At 44.7% G+C, this 16,415-nt stretch overlaps 1 protein-coding gene across 1 annotated transcript; it reads right to left on the bottom strand.

The window, feature by feature from the left end:
- Positions 1-1,169: 1,169 nt before the first annotated feature.
- On the bottom strand, positions 1,170-8,629 carry LOC111982037 (ATP-dependent RNA helicase DHX33). The gene is given in 15 exon segments (XM_024013559.3): positions 1,170-1,422; positions 1,425-1,545; positions 1,803-1,889; positions 4,608-4,696; positions 4,699-4,749; positions 4,752-4,803; positions 4,936-4,968; positions 4,970-5,064; positions 5,342-5,430; positions 5,736-5,895; positions 6,316-6,427; positions 7,419-7,604; positions 7,888-7,977; positions 7,979-8,067; positions 8,415-8,629. Coding segments are annotated over 15 exon segments (1,614 nt in total). The 5' UTR covers positions 8,590-8,629; the 3' UTR covers positions 1,170-1,237.
- Positions 8,630-16,415: the final 7,786 nt, after the last annotated feature.

Genomic DNA, 16,415 nt, shown 5'->3' with positions numbered 1-16,415 from the left:
TAAGGACGTCCCAAGGATTCCAGATAGCAAGGTCTCTTAATTAACTCAGGAACTACTCCTGTGTGGAAGCACCTTCTTTCAATGTACTTTGTATCCCTCGTTTACTCAAGTGTTTCCTTTATTTTGTCAGTTACCTGTATATCCCGTTTTTTAAGCAAGTGACAAACAGCCAATAAGTTAGACCAGGAGCCAATATTTAAATATGAACATTTAATTTAAATCAGATGTTAAATATTTATGTTTGAAGGAATAACCAGGAATAACCACCTACTTCTGTGAGTTAATCTATGCTGCTAAGAAACAGGCAAATATTTATAATGAGTGGTTGAACTCAATCATGATGAGACCTTATTTCTGGTTGTGTAGCAAACATGTGGCAACAGGCAATGATTAGGCAATAGCTGGAAGAGAGAAAACAAATGAAGAAAAAATGTCAGCTGGTAACTACAGTAGCAGGAACTTTAGTTTGTAACTTCAGTCATAGACGGGTTAGCTGACGTCACAAAAACAATGTGCATGCTTCAATGGGGCAGAAAGCCATGTGTTGTGAATCTGGATGACAAGATAGCTAGCAAAAATGACAATAAGCTGCCATGTGGGGAATCGTATGGGGCTAGTTTTATCTTGTTCTTGATACCATGTCTTGTTTTGACTGATGTCACGTCTATGCAAATATGGTTCAAATTCACAAGCTAGCTAACCAATGACTGTAACAATGTATTTGAGAGACAACAAGTGCTCATTGTGCAAATGTATTTATGTTTTCAATAAACATTGGAGACTAAATATAGTTTACATGTTGTCAACAATCTAAGCCAATCCTGTCTGTTTTGCCCCATAGTTGCGCACTCGCCTATAGGCCAGAGGAATCTCTCTTTGTCGTTCAGCAGATGTCAACTCTAATAAAACATGCTGCTTGTCCATGAAGAGGTAGAAGAAATCACTAAGAAGAACCCAGACCCCTCTCTCTTTCAGACCTGTCCAAATGCTAAATGTTCTGCCTTGGACTGGCACACAAGGAGTGCTGAAGAGTCTTTCTATGCTGTGAATCCTTGTGTAAACAAAAACTAGCGATTCAGCAAACAGGAAAGAGTAGAATGTCAATCTTCTTTCTATCATGCTTCCATCCAGTATTGTYACTGGGTTGGGGTTGAGCGGGGGTTAGGTGTGTCACTGGTCAGCAAGGTTAGGATCTGCTGTAGTCTCTTGTCACTCCAGAGTTCTGTCTAATCAGAGGCTAGCTCTTGGTGGGGTGGAGCTTCCGGTGGAAGTACTCGGGTGCGACCTCCACCAGCCAATCAGCATCCATCAGACACAGGTCCCTCATGTAGCACTTAGAGGTGTGCAGGGGCTCATTGACGACCACATAGGCGGGCTTGGCCTGGAAGAGGACAGAGGATTGGTGGATGGCTACAGGCTGGGGGTGTCCAGGGACATGTAGCTGCCGTCTGGCTGCAACTCTGCAGCGTTTACAAACAGACCGTGGGCCAGGCAGCGATGCACGCTCCCCGTGTCCGACCCACACGACTCCAGCTTCATGCTCAACTGGAACAGAGGGGAGAAGGAGATGGTCATTATGTGTGAAAAGTGCTAGATCATTTGTGTATATACAATGGATTTGTTCAGGTGAAAGATATCCATGTATTAGTTCATCAAGCAAATAAGAAGACCTTAAAAGTTGAAACAATGCCGCAAACACATTTGGAAGCATACATTTCAGTGTGCAAATCCCCCTTTTTTGCTGATGAACAGCAATTTTGAGAGAACCTGTTACTTGTGGTGTTATGGATTTGTTTCGGTACCTTGAGGCAGATATCTCGTAGCTGTGCACGGACCTCTCCAACCATGGTCATGTTCCTGCTGTTGACAAAGTTCTCCCGACACCACTCCTACAACACGGGACACACATCAGAGCCTGTACTGAATCTACACTATATATACATTTACATTTACATTTAAGTCATTTAGCAGACGCTCTTATCCAGAGCGACTTACAAATTGGTGCATTCACCTTATGATATCCAGTGGAACAACCACTTTACAATAGTGCATCTAACTCTTTTAAGGGGGGGGGGGGGTTAGAAGGATTACTTTATCCTATCCTAGGTATTCCTTAAAGAGGTGGGGTTTCAGGTGTCTCCGGAAGGTGGTGATTGACTCCGCTGACCTGGCGTCGTGAGGGAGTTTGTTCCACCATTGGGGTGCCAGAGCAGCGAACAGTTTTGACTGGGCTGAGCGGGAACTGTACTTCCTCAGAGGTAGGGAGGCGAGCAGGCCAGAGGTGGATGAACGCAGTGCCCTTGTTTGGGTGTAGGGCCTGATCAGAGCCTGAAGGTACGGAGGTGCCGTTCCCCTCACAGCTCCGTAGGCAAGCACCATGGTCTTGTAGCGGATGCGAGCTTCAACTGGAAGCCAGTGGAGAGAGCGGAGGAGCGGGGTGACGTGAGAGAACTTGGGAAAGTTGAACACCAGACGGGCTGCGGCGTTCTGGATGAGTTGTAGGGGTTTAATGGCACAGGCAGGGAGCCCAGCCAACAGCGAGTTGCAGTAATCCAGACGGGAGATGACAAGTGCCTGGATTAGGACCTGCGCCGCTTCCTGTGTGAGGCAGGGTCGTACTCTGCGAATGTTGTAGAGCATGAACCTACAGGAACGGGTCACCGCCTTGATGTTAGTTGAGAACGACAGGGTGTTGTCCAGGATCACGCCAAGGTTCTTAGCRCTCTGGGAGGAGGACACAATGGAGTTGTCAACCGTGATGGCGAGATCATGGAACGGGCAGTCCTTCCCCGGGAGGAAGAGCAGCTCCGTCTTGCCGAGGTATATACATGATAACACTGCACAAAGAACACAGGGGCCAGTTTCCCAGACACAGATTAAGACTACTTCTGGGCTAAAAACAATGCTCAATAGAGAACCTCTACTGAAACAGCATTTTAGCCTGGGAATTTAACGAACACGGTGTATTCGGAAAGTATTCAGACCCCTTCTCTTTTTCAACATTTTGTAATGTTACAGCCTTATTCTAAAATGTTCCTCATCAATCTACACACAATACCCCATAATGACAAAAAGAAACCAGATTTTTATAAATTTTTGCCAATTTATTAAATATAAAAAACTGAAATACCTTATTTACATAAGTATTCAGACCCTTTGCTATGAGACTCAAAATTAAGCTCAGGTGCATCCGGTTTCCATTGAACATCCTTGAGACGTTTCTACAACTTGATTGGAGTCCACCTGTGGAGAATTCAAATGATTGGACATTATTTGGAAAGGCACACACCTGTCTATATAAGGTCCCACAATTGACGGTGCATGTCAAACCAAGCCATGATGTTGAAGGAATTGTCTGTAGAGCTCAGAGACAGGATTGTGTTGAGGCACAGATCTGGGGAAGGGTACCAAAAAAWTTCTGCAGCATTGCAGCATTAAATGAAAGAAGTTTGGAACAACCAAGACTCTTCCTAGAGCTGGCCACCCCGCCAAACTGAGCAATCGGGTGAGAAGGGCCTTGGTCAGGTAGGTGACCAAGAACCCGGTGGTCACTCTGACAGAGCTCCAGAGTTCCTCTGTGGAGATGGGAGAACCTTCCAGAAGGACAACCATCTCTGCAGCATTCCACCAATAAGGCCTTTATGGTAGAGTGGCCAGACGGTAGTCACTCCTCAGTAAAAGGCACATGACAGCCAGCTTGGAGTTTGCTAAAAGGCACCAAAAGACTGTCAGACCATTAGAAACAAGATTCTCTGGTCTGATGAAACCAAGACTTAACTATTTGGCCTGAATGCCAAGTGTCATGTCTGGAGGAAACCTGGCACAATCCCTACGGTGAAGCATGGTGGTGTTAGCATCATGCTGTGGGGATGTTTTTCAGTGGCAGGAACTGGGTGACTAGTCGGGATCGAGGCAAAGATGAATGGAGTATAGAGAGATCCTTGATGAAAACCTGCTTCAGAGCGCTTAGGACCTCGGACTATGCCGAAGGTTCACCTTCCAACAGGACAATGACCCTCAGCACACAGCCAAGACAATGTAGTAGTGGCTTTTGGACAAGTCTCTGAATGTCCTTGAGTGGCCCAGCCACAGCCCGGACTTAAACCTGACCGAACAGCTCTGGAGAGACCTAAAAATAGCTGTGCAGTGACACTCCCCATCCAACCTGACAGAGCTTGAGAGAATCTGCAGAGAAGAATGGGAGAAACTCCTCAAATACAGGTGTGTCAAGCTTGTAGCGTCATACCCAAGAAGACTCGAGGCTATAATCGCTGCCAAAGGTGCTTCAACAAAGTACTGAGTAACGGGTCTGAATACTTATGTAAATGTGATAGTTTATTTTATTTTATAAATTTGCAAAAATGTCTAAAAACAAATGTTTTCTTTGTCATTATGGTGTATTGTGTGTAGATTGATGAGTAAAAAAACAATTTTAATCAATATCAGAATAAGGCTGTAATGTAACAAAATGTGGAAAAAGTCAAGGGGTCTGAATACTTTCCGAATGCACTGTATGTCCAGAGGTACTGTATACAGCTGATCATAGCTGAAGTGCATTTTGTATAGTCTCCCCCACAGGCTTCTTCTTCCTCGAGTTATCCACTGACCTTGTTGGCGTTCACTTTCTTGAAGGTTCTGTAGATGTTGAGCAGGGTCAAGTGATCTCCCTCGCTGGTGGTGAACTTCTTGCGTGTGACTCCTCTCTGCGTACAGTGGGGTTGTAGAGCACCATGTCCACCGACAGCAGAGGACGATGGTCAGCACCTCCTCAGAACACTGGAAGTCTGGCGACAGCAGGATGGTCTGTCGATGTAGACACACAAGAGAAAGATACAGCGAGGGATAATGTGATAATACAGTATTTATTGTTGGTCATGGGGATCAATACAAACAACCTCCAATAAAAAGCCCCTTTCCTGTGTGTCTGTGTCTTACCTTGGCATAGCGTGGCTCCAGGGGTAAGCTGGCAAATCTTCTTGCCCAGAGGAGTGAGGGTGACCTGCTCATCTTTCTTCTCTACAGCCCCTAGTAGATCCAGCTGCTCCACCACCGTACGCATTGCCTCTGAACAGTCATATTAACATTACGTTATTACAACCAACTCTGACCAAACACGTTGACAACATGACACTATTTCAACAAGATGAATGCAATAACTAAATGTAAGTTGCTCTGSATAAGAGAGTCTGCTAAATGACTAAAATGTCAAATGTAATTACAGTAGTACAACTAACTCCTATCTGAGTCTACATATCAGTGGATTAATGTAATAACACTTCTGAAGACGTTAACATCACAGTGAACACACAGCAGACCAGGGACTGGATGACAGACTGCTTACCAGGAGAAGGCTTAGACATGAAGTCAAAGTTCATTACGTCAGGAATCCCCAGAGCCAGAAGCTGCAGCATGACACTGGCCAGGTTACACCTACAGGGGAGAACACGGGACAGGAACAGTTACACCTGCAGAGGAGAGAACAGAGGAGCAGAACACTCACTCATAATGACCTAGAGATGCATCAACTTATGCTGCAGCAAGAACTGGTTCGTGTTCATTAGGGCACACCGTAGCAAAAAGGGGCGAATGAAAACGAGCATTTCTTATTGGACATGTTAAGGTACCTCACCATTTCGTGCCTACTGAAAATTACCCTGTTCTCTTTTAACAGGTGAACAGTGACAGTAACTAGATTTGCTTCGGCTCCTAATCTAAGCCATGATGGTCCTACCCACCTCTGTATCTCAGGCACGGTCATGGGGATGAGGTTGTCAAACTCGTCCTCGGTGTAGAGGCGGTAGACAGACCCTGAGTCCTCTATGCCAGCCCTGCACGCCCTCTGCCACGCCTGGGCTTTAGATACCCACTGTACTGCTAACACCTCCAGACCACTCTCTGGGGGGCAGACAGAAACACATTACAAATAATGAGGAACACAATGAAAATAAGTCTGTAGAATTTATTATATATGTTAATCTTAAATGATTTTTAAAGCCTATTTTAGTTTTAAAAATTTCGAAAATATAACATTTCATAATTCGAGTTCATTCATTTATTTATTCACACTAGGCCACAGACCTGAGTGACTCGCAAGTAGAGAAACAGAGTTTAAAAAGCATTGTGTACAGTTCATTCATTTATTTATTCACACTAGGCCACAGACCTGAGTGACTCGCAATTAGAGAAACAGAGTTTAAAAAGCATTGTGTACAGTTCATTCATTTATTTATTCACACTAGGCCACAGACCTGAGTGACTCGCAATTAGAGAAACAGAGTTTAAAAAGCATTGTGTACAGTCAGTGAGGAATCTCACCTGGGTTGAAGTGTTTTGCTTTCACCATGCCTGTATCAATTATGTATTTGATCCCTGAGATGGTGATTGACGTCTCAGCGATGTTGGTTGAGAGAATGACCTTCCTACAACCCTGGCAAAACAATACAGTTGCTTGAGGAGACCATGTATCACATTATACAGTGCCTTCAGAAAGTATTCATACCCCTTGACTTCTTCCACATTTTGTTACAGCCGGAATTCTAAATGTATTAAATCAATGTAACATTTTCCCCTTCTTTGCGAGTGTCACGGCCGTTGCTGGAAGTAGACCAAAGCGCAGCGTGGTGAGCGTACATATTCCTTTTATTTAGAAATGACGCCGACAAAAACAATAAACAATACAAAACAACCGCGAAGCTTAAGGGCTATGTGCCACAAACAAAGTTAACTTCCCACACTGTAAGGAGGAAAAAGGGCTACCTAAGTTATGGTTCCCAATCAGAGACAACAATAGACAGCTGTCCCTGATTGAGAACCATACTCGGCCATAACATAGAAATACAGAATCATAGAAAACAAAAACATAGAATGCCCACCCCAAATCACACCCTGACCAAACCAAATAGAGACATAAAAAGGCTCTCTAAGGTCAGGGCGTGACAGCGAGGCATTGGAAATCCTCTGTGATATTTGTGGTTGAATCTGTGTTTGAAATTCACTGCTCGATTGAGTGACTTTACAGATAATTGAATGTGTGGGGTACAGAGATGAGGTAGTCATAAAAAAAATCATGTTAAACACTAGTATTGCACATAGAGTGAGTCCATGCAACTTATTATGTGACTTGTTAATCAAATTTTTACTCCTGAACTTATTTATAGGTTTGCTATAACAAAGCGGTTGAATACTTATTGACATTTCAGCTTTTCATTTTTAATGAATTTGTCAAATTTTCTAAAATCATAATTCCACTTTGACATTATGGGGGTATTGTGTGTAGGCCAGTGACACATCGCAATTTAATCCATTTTAAATTCAGGCAGTAACACAACAGAATGTGGATAAAGTCAAGGGGTGTGAATACTTTCTGAAGGTACTGTAGATGACTGCAGGACATTGAGGGGGGTGTAGGTGTATCCTACCTTAGGTGCGGGCTGGAAGACCCTGAGCTGCTGAGCAGGGGACAGAGAGGCGTACAGGGGGATGACTGTCATGGGATCACAGCCGTCATGGAGGTGTTTGGCGATGTCACGGCAGGTACGGGCCAGCGCCTCTATCTCCTCCCGACCCGTCATGGACACCAGGATGTCATATTATGTAGGGGCTTCCTGTTTAGAATGGACACATCACAACCCCATCCTGTCTGGCATCATATGGTGATTTGGAATCATGTCTCCAACTTGTGTTTCCAGAAAGGTATGATTCATGTAAGTTCTAAGGTTGAGTAGTGATAGTAGTGGCCTGACTGAACTAGTGAGTGCAGCGTTCAGTCTGGTTTAACCAGGCCAGGTGTCTGGGCCATCTTTAACTGAATCAACTCTTTCTACATGAGACATTTCTCTTCAGCTAAAGCACCCCAGCAGCCAGGCCAGCCAGAGCACACTTATGTACCTGATGGATCTGGAAAACTGAAACCAGTGTAGCCTGCAAATAGTCAGACTGGGGATGCTTGGTGTAGTAGATTTGGATGGGGTGCATGCAGCCTGCCCTCCAGGTACAGCACAGGAGATTTGTTGAAGTACTGAGAGAAGAGGTCCACATCCATGGTGGCTGACATCACGATCACCCAGACTGGTACACTGAAGAGACAATACATCAGATTTATTTATAAAAAAAACTTTTTTTAAATCAGCAGTTGTCATAAAGTGTTTTTACAGTAAGAACCATACTACAAGCCACCAGTCTTAAGGTGGTCTGTGCATCTATACTTTGAAGAATGGAACATCAGCCCAGGGGGGGCACGTGCGCACGCACACACACACACATTTATGTTAAAAAACACAACCAGCCTATGACATTTTTTATCTATGGAGCCTAATGTTAGTGACCTAGCCTGAAATTCAAACTGAAATGTTCTGTTACACCATTGTTTCAGATCATATCAGTTTGGATTCCAGGCTACTGAGTCTAGTAGTGACCTACCGTGAGGGGAATCTTGTTCTGTTCTCTGCATTTGCGTTGGGCTACCTTCACCACTCCAAACAGCACGTCAGTGTGGACCGGGCGCTCGTGAGCCTCATCCAGCAACACCACAGTGTAACGCAGCCATAAGGGGTCTCGTATGACCTCCCGCAGGAGCATACCATCTGTCATGAACTCTAGCTTAGTCTCTGAGGAGGTGACATCCTCAAATCTCACCGTGTAGCCAACCTGAAGGGCATGATTGGATTTCCTGTTAGGCCTATCTTGAGTGTTTGGTAATGGTATCAGTCCCATATATGCAGCCATGCTGCTGCCACTCGACCATTGATGATGATCTAGGCTGCGAGGGAAAGTATGAGCACCACATCCTTACTATTTGATGCGTGTTCAAAATGTGTCTGTCTTTTTCACCATAGAGTTTGACCACTAATTGTAATGTAAAAGGTTGTTTTTATTTACCAGCTTCCCCAGTTGAGCTCTCTCCTCCTCTGCCACCCTCGATGCCTGGAGATAGCTGCCAGTCGGCGGGGCTGTGTGACTGCGACGATGCCCTGTCGTCCGATGCCATACAAGTACTGAGGGAACTGGGTGGTCTTCCCAGGACCAGTCTCACCTGAGGGACAGGGCATCGCAAGACACAATGGTTTGTCAGCTAGGTAGCTAACATTATAATAGTTCAAGGGAAAAATCTACAGTATATGCAACCACATGAAGAAGAAAGTCAACATTGTTACCCAAACAGAATCAAACAAAAGCAAACTGAATGAAACAGGGAGCTTGGTGCTACAGTGGGTTGAGATTTGAGATAAAATATCCACAGGAAAGTATTATTAAACTGACTTCAAAATGCAGTTCTCTGTGTGTGGCTGGCAATCAAGATGTGTTTGCTCATAACCTAAGACATGTGCACAAGACGGAAGTACATGCACGTGATGCATGCATATTAACAAAAGTTTTGCAGGTGTTCACATGGTTTTGTGCTTGTGCCAGGTGATAGAAATTTCAACGACAGAACCGTGAGAGTGGCCCAGGTGCAGACATCATCTCTCAGGCCCCTCTCTTTTTTTTTATTTAACTAGGCAGGTCAGTTAAGAACAAATTCAAATCAAATCAAATTTTATTGGTCACATACACATGGTTAGCAGATGTTAATGCGAGTGTAGCGAAATGCTTGTGCTTCTAGTTCCGACACGGCAGTAAACAACTACCTTATACACACAAGTGTAAAGGAATGAATAAGAATATGTACATATAAATATATGGATGAGCGATGGCCAAACGGCATAGGCAAGATGCAGTAGATGATACAGAGTACAGTATATACATATGAGATGAGTAATGTAGGGTATGTAAACACTGTATAAAGTGGCATTGTTTAAAGTGACTAGAAATACATTTATAACATCCAATTTTAATTATTAAAGTGGCTAGAGATTTGAGTCAGTATGTTGGCAGCAGCCACTCAATGTTAGTGATGGCTGTTAACAGTCTGATGGCCTTGAGATAGAAGCTGTTTTTCAGTCTCTCGGCTTTGATGCACCTGTACTGACCTCGCCTTCTGGATGATAGCGGGGTGAACAGGCAGTGGCTCGGGTGGTTGTTGTCCTTGATGATCTTTTTGGCCTTCCTGTGACATTGGGGGGTGTAGGTGTCCTGGAGGGCAGGTAATTTGCCCCCAGTGATGCGTTGTGCAGACCTCACTACCCTCTGGGGAGCCTTGCGGTTGTGGGTGAAGCAGTTGCCGTACCAGGCGGTGATACAGCCCGATATATATGCTCTCGATTGTGCATCTGTAAAAGTTTGTGAGTGTTTTTGGTGACAAGCCAACTTTCTTCAGCCTCCTGAGGTTGAAGAGGCGCTGTTGCGCCTTCTTCACCATGCTGTCTGTGTGGGTGGACCATTTCAGTTTGTCCGTGATGTGTACGCCGAGGAACTTAAAACTTTCCACCTTCTCCACTACTGTCCCGTCGATGTGGATAGGGGGGTGCTCCCTCTGCTGTTTCCTGAAGTCCACGATCATCTCCTTTGTTTTGTTGACGTTGAGTGTGAGGTTATTTTCCTGACACCACACTCGAGGGCCCTCACCTCCTCCCTGTAGGCCGTCTCGTCGTTGTTGTAATCAAGCCTACCACTGTAGTGTCGTCTGCAAACTTGATGATTGAGTTGGAGGCGTGCATGGCCACGCAGTCATGGGTGAACAGGGAGCAGGAGAGGGCTGAGAATGCACCCTTGTGGGCCCCAGTGATGAGGATCAGCGGGGTGGAGATGTTGTTTCCTACCCTCACCACCTGGGGGGCGGCCCGTCAGAATGTCCAGGACCCAGTAGCAAAGGGCGGGGTCGAGACCCAGGGTCTCGACGAGTTTGGAGGATACTATGGTGTTAAATGCTAAATGCATTCTTACATAGGTATTCCTCTTGTCCAGAGAGAGTGTGCAGTGTGCAGTGTGATTGCGTCGTCTGTGGACCTATTGGGGCTGTAAGCAAATTGGGATGGGTCTAGGGTATCAGGTAGGGTGGAGGTGATATGATCCTTGACTAGTCTCTCAAAGCACTTCATGATTACAGAAGTGACTGCTACGGGGTGATAGTCGTTAGCTCAGTTACCTTAACTTTCTTGTGAACAAAACAGGAACAAAAACCCTCTTGAAGCATGTGGGAACAGCAGCCTGGGATAGGGATTGATTGAATATGTCCGTAAACACACCAGCCAGCTGTGCTGGGCATGCTCTGAGGACGCGGCTAGGGATGCCGTCTGGGCCGGCAGCCTTGCGAGGGTTAACACGTTTAAATGTTTTACTCACGTTGGCTGCGGTGAAGGAGAGGCCGCAGGTTTTGGTAGCGGGCCGTATCGGTGGCACTGTATTGTCCTCAAAGCGAGCAAAGTTGTTTAGTTTGTCTGGGAGCAAGACATMGTGGTTCGCGACGGGGCTGGTTTGCTTTTTGTAGTCCGTGATTGACTGTAGACCCTGCCACATACCTCGTGTCTGAGCCGTTGAATTGCGACTCTACTTTGTCTCTATACTGACGCTTAGCTTGTTTGATTGCCTTGCGGAGGGAATAGCTAAACTGTTTGTATTCGATTATGTTTCCGGCCTTGCCCTTAAAGTCTTATTTACAATGACAACCTACCCCAGCTAAACCCTAACCTGGACGACGCTGGGCCAATTGTTCGTCGCTCTATGGGACTCCCAATCACGGCCAGTTGTGATACAGCCTGGAATCGAACCAGGGTCTGTAGTGAACCCTCTAGCACTGAGATTCAGTGCCTTAGACCGCTGTGCCACCCGGGAGCCCGAGTCTCTATACTGCCACCTATAGGTGGGACAAGTTTAGACATCTCTCAGGTCCCTTTCCAAAGCCAGGACTGTCACTTCCGGGTCTGACACATGAAGCGGAATCATTTTTTTCTATTTACCACAGACAGAATAGTATCCAAACAACTGACAATGCACTTTAGGTCGAAACTAATACACAATGAACAATACACAGTGCCGAGCACCGTTTTCCTGCAGTTCTGTTTACGTTACACCGAGGGAAGTAGCTACCTAGCTAGGACACCAGTACACAGTATCCTTCGCCCACGCCTGCTGAGGACTGCTTTCCCTCAGTTCTGTTAACATTACGGCAAGGGAAGTAGCACCTAGCTAGCTTGCTAGTTAGGACATCGGTACACAGTGTCCTTCGCCCCGCCTGCCGAGCACTGTTTTCCTGCAGTTCTGTTAACGTTAAATCTGCTATCCAACGCATCAACAGATTACACATACATTTTAAGCTAAAACATTGCTGTATAATGGATTATACTACAATGATGGCATAACCTAAACCAGGGGTGTCAAACATAGGGTGTCCAATCTGGCCAGCGGGTGACTTGAGTAAAAAATTCAATTAGTAATGTGTTTAGTAAAAAATTGTTGAACAAACTCAATATACTTTAAAATGACTAAAACCAAATTGAAACTGTGTGCAAATTATAAGGGACCTATATTCATACAGTTTCCAGACTGTCCAGCTCACTAAGAATCACTAGACAGTAAGGGAGCATTGAAAATTCCAAAAACGATGGATAACGATAACGATGGATACATTTTTAAGGCATGGAAATATAACCAATTTTCAGTATGGCCCTCTGGACCTCGTTGAAGACTGAATGCAGCCCCCGCGGCAAAATGAGTTCGATACCCCTGGCGTGAACTAAAAACTCTGATAAGACTTTTATTTTCCTTTTGACACACATTTTAATCTCAGAGACAATCAGAGGAAATCCATAATATCAAAAGTGTCAGTTAAACAAAAACATTAAGATCCCGCCACAAAGCCTACAAGCTGTAAAACTATTGTGACATTCATTTTCATTTAACACCGAAAAGTCTTCCCACCAGTAGGTGGCAGTATAGTCATATCATTGAGGGCTCTGGTGTTCAGCACAGTAGGTGGCGGTAATGCACCAACATTGGATGCCAACCACCGAAAAACCCTACCGAAGGAGGAGGCTGCTAGCTAGCTAGGGAACAACAGTATAGTGTCCCCCACCTGACAAGAGTTGCTGTTCTGCAGTTCTGTTAACGTTACGGCGGGGGAAGTACTGTACACTATATATACAAAAGTACATGGACACCCCTTCATATTAGTGGATTCGGCTATTTCAGCCACAGCCGTTGCTGACAGGTGTACAAAATCAAGCACACAGCCATGCAATCTCCATAGACAAACATTGGCAGTAGAATGGCCTTACTGAAGAGTTCAATGACTTTCAACGTGGCACCGTCAAAGGCTGCCACCTTTACAACAAGTCAGATGGTCACATTTCTGCCATGCTAGAACTGCCCAGGTCAACCGTAAGTGCTGTTATTGTGATGTGGAAACATCTAGGAGCAACAACGGCTCAGCCGCGAAGCGGTAGGCCACACAAGCTCACAGAACGGAACCACGGAGTGCTGAAGCACACTCGGTTGCAACACTCACTACCGAGTTCCAAACTGCCTCTGGAAGCAACGTCAGCACAAGAACTGTTCATCGGGAGCTTCATAAAATGGGTTTCCATGGCCGAGCAGCCGCACACAAGCCTAAGATCACAATAGGCAATGCCAATTGTCGGCTGGAGCAGTGGAAACACATTATCTGGAGTACTGAATCACGCTTCACCATCTGGCAGTCCAATTGGCGGATGCCAGGAGAACGCTACCTGCCCCAATGCATAGTGCCAACTGTAAAGTTTAGTGGAAGAGGAATAATGGTCTATGGCTGTTTTTCATGGTTAGGGCTAAGCGGCAGGTAGCCTAGTGGTTAGAGTGCTGGCACAGTAACCGAAAGGTTGCAATATCGAATTCCCGAGCAGACAAGGTAAAAATCTGTCGTTCTGCCCCTGAACAAGGCAGTTAACCCACTGTTTGTAGGCCGTCATTGAAAATAAGAATTTGTTCTTAACTGACTTGCCTAGTTAAATAAAAGTTGGAAAATATTTGGTGCCATTTTCCATTGGTGTTAGACTGAGGTAAAATAGGTTTCATATCAGACATTCAGAGTTAGCCTATTTAAATGTTGACCTCAATTTTCATTTCTCTGATTACTACGAAGGATCTTTCACGAGTTAATGTTTTAAAATTATTATTTTTTCTTGGGTGAAAGTGCAATCACTATAAGGGCCCTTTAGAGTCTCAGTGATGTGGTTAAATCCACCATTTTTTGTTTGTTTTGTTTCTATTTCAAAAAGGACCTCAACAAAATAATCAAATTATTTTWAAAAACTACTTTTACAATCTTTACAACGTAAAGTGTTGATTTGATAGTCAGGTGTTCGATCAACATAACTAATCCCGGCGATAGGCTATGATTTGTAATCAGGTATGAGATGGGCTGAAACAAAAGCTTATACACACTCCTGCCATTCAGATCTGGAGCTGTCCATCCTTGTAAGTCATTATTCTGTACTATGGGTACAATTGGAGGTGGGTTGGGGGGGTATTCATTTAGATGGTAATGATATATAATGCATGCTCCACTCTCAGGTAGAAGTTGAACTTGTTGACTGATGCCAAGGCGGCAGCTGCTAAAAGGTGCTGCATGGTCAATCTGATATACGCATTGGCAGTGAAGCATTTATGGTGATACGGCCTCTGCAGAAGTCAGGGCATTCATACATCTTGCGCTTCGCAGAGCAGCGTAGAGCTGTGTGAAGGAAGTTGTCAAGGAAGTGAGTTTGTTTATACAGGACCTAATGCCACCACTTACCATCAACCAATCATGTCAGTGCGGAGCTATTCGTAGCCCTCCGCATTGTTACAAAATTTGGGAGGCGTGGGGCGATGCGGTACAGAGCTCAATTTGGCCTCTGCGTGCCCCCGGAGGTTCCGCTATTGCATCACACCCTCCATAAAGAGCATTCGACCACGTTTTCAGATCAAGCATAAATTGGCTTTAAGAAGAAGGGAGCAGTTGCAGACCAGAAGCCTAAAGCCAATGCAGAACTGGTCCACACCTGTTCTGTCTGTCGGGTGAGTAGTATTAGTTGGTACTGTATGTGCCTTTAGGTTCCTCTCCATGTGTAGGCTATTGTACTGGCCTGTGTGACACAGTCTTTCATATGTGTATTAGTTTGTCACATCGTATTGCTTAGTTTATAATTTTTGTCTACTTTTAATTAAATCTAAGCCAATTCCTCCATTTTGCACTTGACTTTTTTAGACACAGACCCGAAGACATTTGAAGCAGCACTTTGAGAGCAAGCTGTCCTCAGTGCTTCATTTGTATCGTGAATGGATCATCTGTGGCAATGCTGTGATCACTTATCTTCTTTAATGTTGTGATTCACAGACAAATGATGACCGTGACTTGAAAGCTGCAACTGAGAAGGAATGGCGTTGAGGGATACATGCTGAGATCCCGAGTATGACTGGACTTGGGCCAGATATTTGTGACAGCGACCTAAAAGGGGTGCAGAAGCACAACAACACACCATTTTATGTTTATTCTATGGCCAGCCATCCCTCTAGCTACCCCTTATTCCACACTATGCCTTTTATGACCCATGGTCCCTCAACTTCCAAAACTTTGGAACTTATCTCTATAAACCCACCCTACTTTCACCAATTTCCCCTATGCTGCTTCCTTCACTTGTTCTTCTCTTGATTGGATGACATCTAGACTGAGTAACACATTTAAAAGTGTTGATGTGTACTGTTTAGGCTACCTTTTTTTCACCTGTGTAATGATGTCCTGCTTATTCTGGGGTTCAGACTGAATGCAGTGTTGAATGTGCTGCTAACAAATGACAGCAGCAACATGGACCTGTAAAATTGACAAGAAGGGTGTTGATATAGCTGTGTTTAGGCATGGCTTCCCGGTTTTGAGTCTGTTAAGTGTGTTTCTCATTCTGCTGGAGTTGACCTGGTATTTTATATAAAACCTAACTTACGCATCCAGTTGTTTCTCCATTTGTATCTCACCCACCAAAAATCACAATATGCTGTTTTACGTTTTGTGTTATTTCTGCAGGTCTAATTCCTAAAATGTAAAAGCAGAAGAATCTGTACACTCTCTGATATAATTAGCAGTTCATATGGTGCTCTTCGATGTCCCAGGTTTGTGGCAGGAATAAATAATTGAATCTTTACTTCAAGTCAGATGTTTATATGTTATGTTTAAAAGGCGTATGCATTGTTTACTGTTTTGATTTATTTAAAGCAGTGTAATTCCTTTAATCTGTAATCTTTTTCTCTGAGGACCTGAGCCCTAGGAACATGCCTCAGGACTACCTGGCCTGATGACTCCTTGCTGTCCCCAGTCCACCTGGTCGTGCTGCTGCTCCAGTTTCAACTGTTCTGCCTGCGTCACCGGACGTGCTACCTGCCCCAGACCTGCTGTTTTCAACTCTCTAGAGACAGCAGGAGCTGTAGAGATACTCTGAATGATCTTCTATGAAAAGCCTACTGACATTTACTCCTGAGGTGCTGACCTGTTGCACCCTCTACAACCACTGTGATTATTATTATTTGACCCT

Source organism: Salvelinus sp. IW2-2015, linkage group LG20 (assembly GCF_002910315.2).
Source record: "Salvelinus sp. IW2-2015 linkage group LG20, ASM291031v2, whole genome shotgun sequence".
NCBI classification, from domain to species: Eukaryota; Metazoa; Chordata; class Actinopteri; order Salmoniformes; family Salmonidae; genus Salvelinus; species Salvelinus sp. IW2-2015.
Note: the sequence above shows the minus strand (reverse complement) of the source record. Positions and strands in the feature narration are given on the sequence as shown.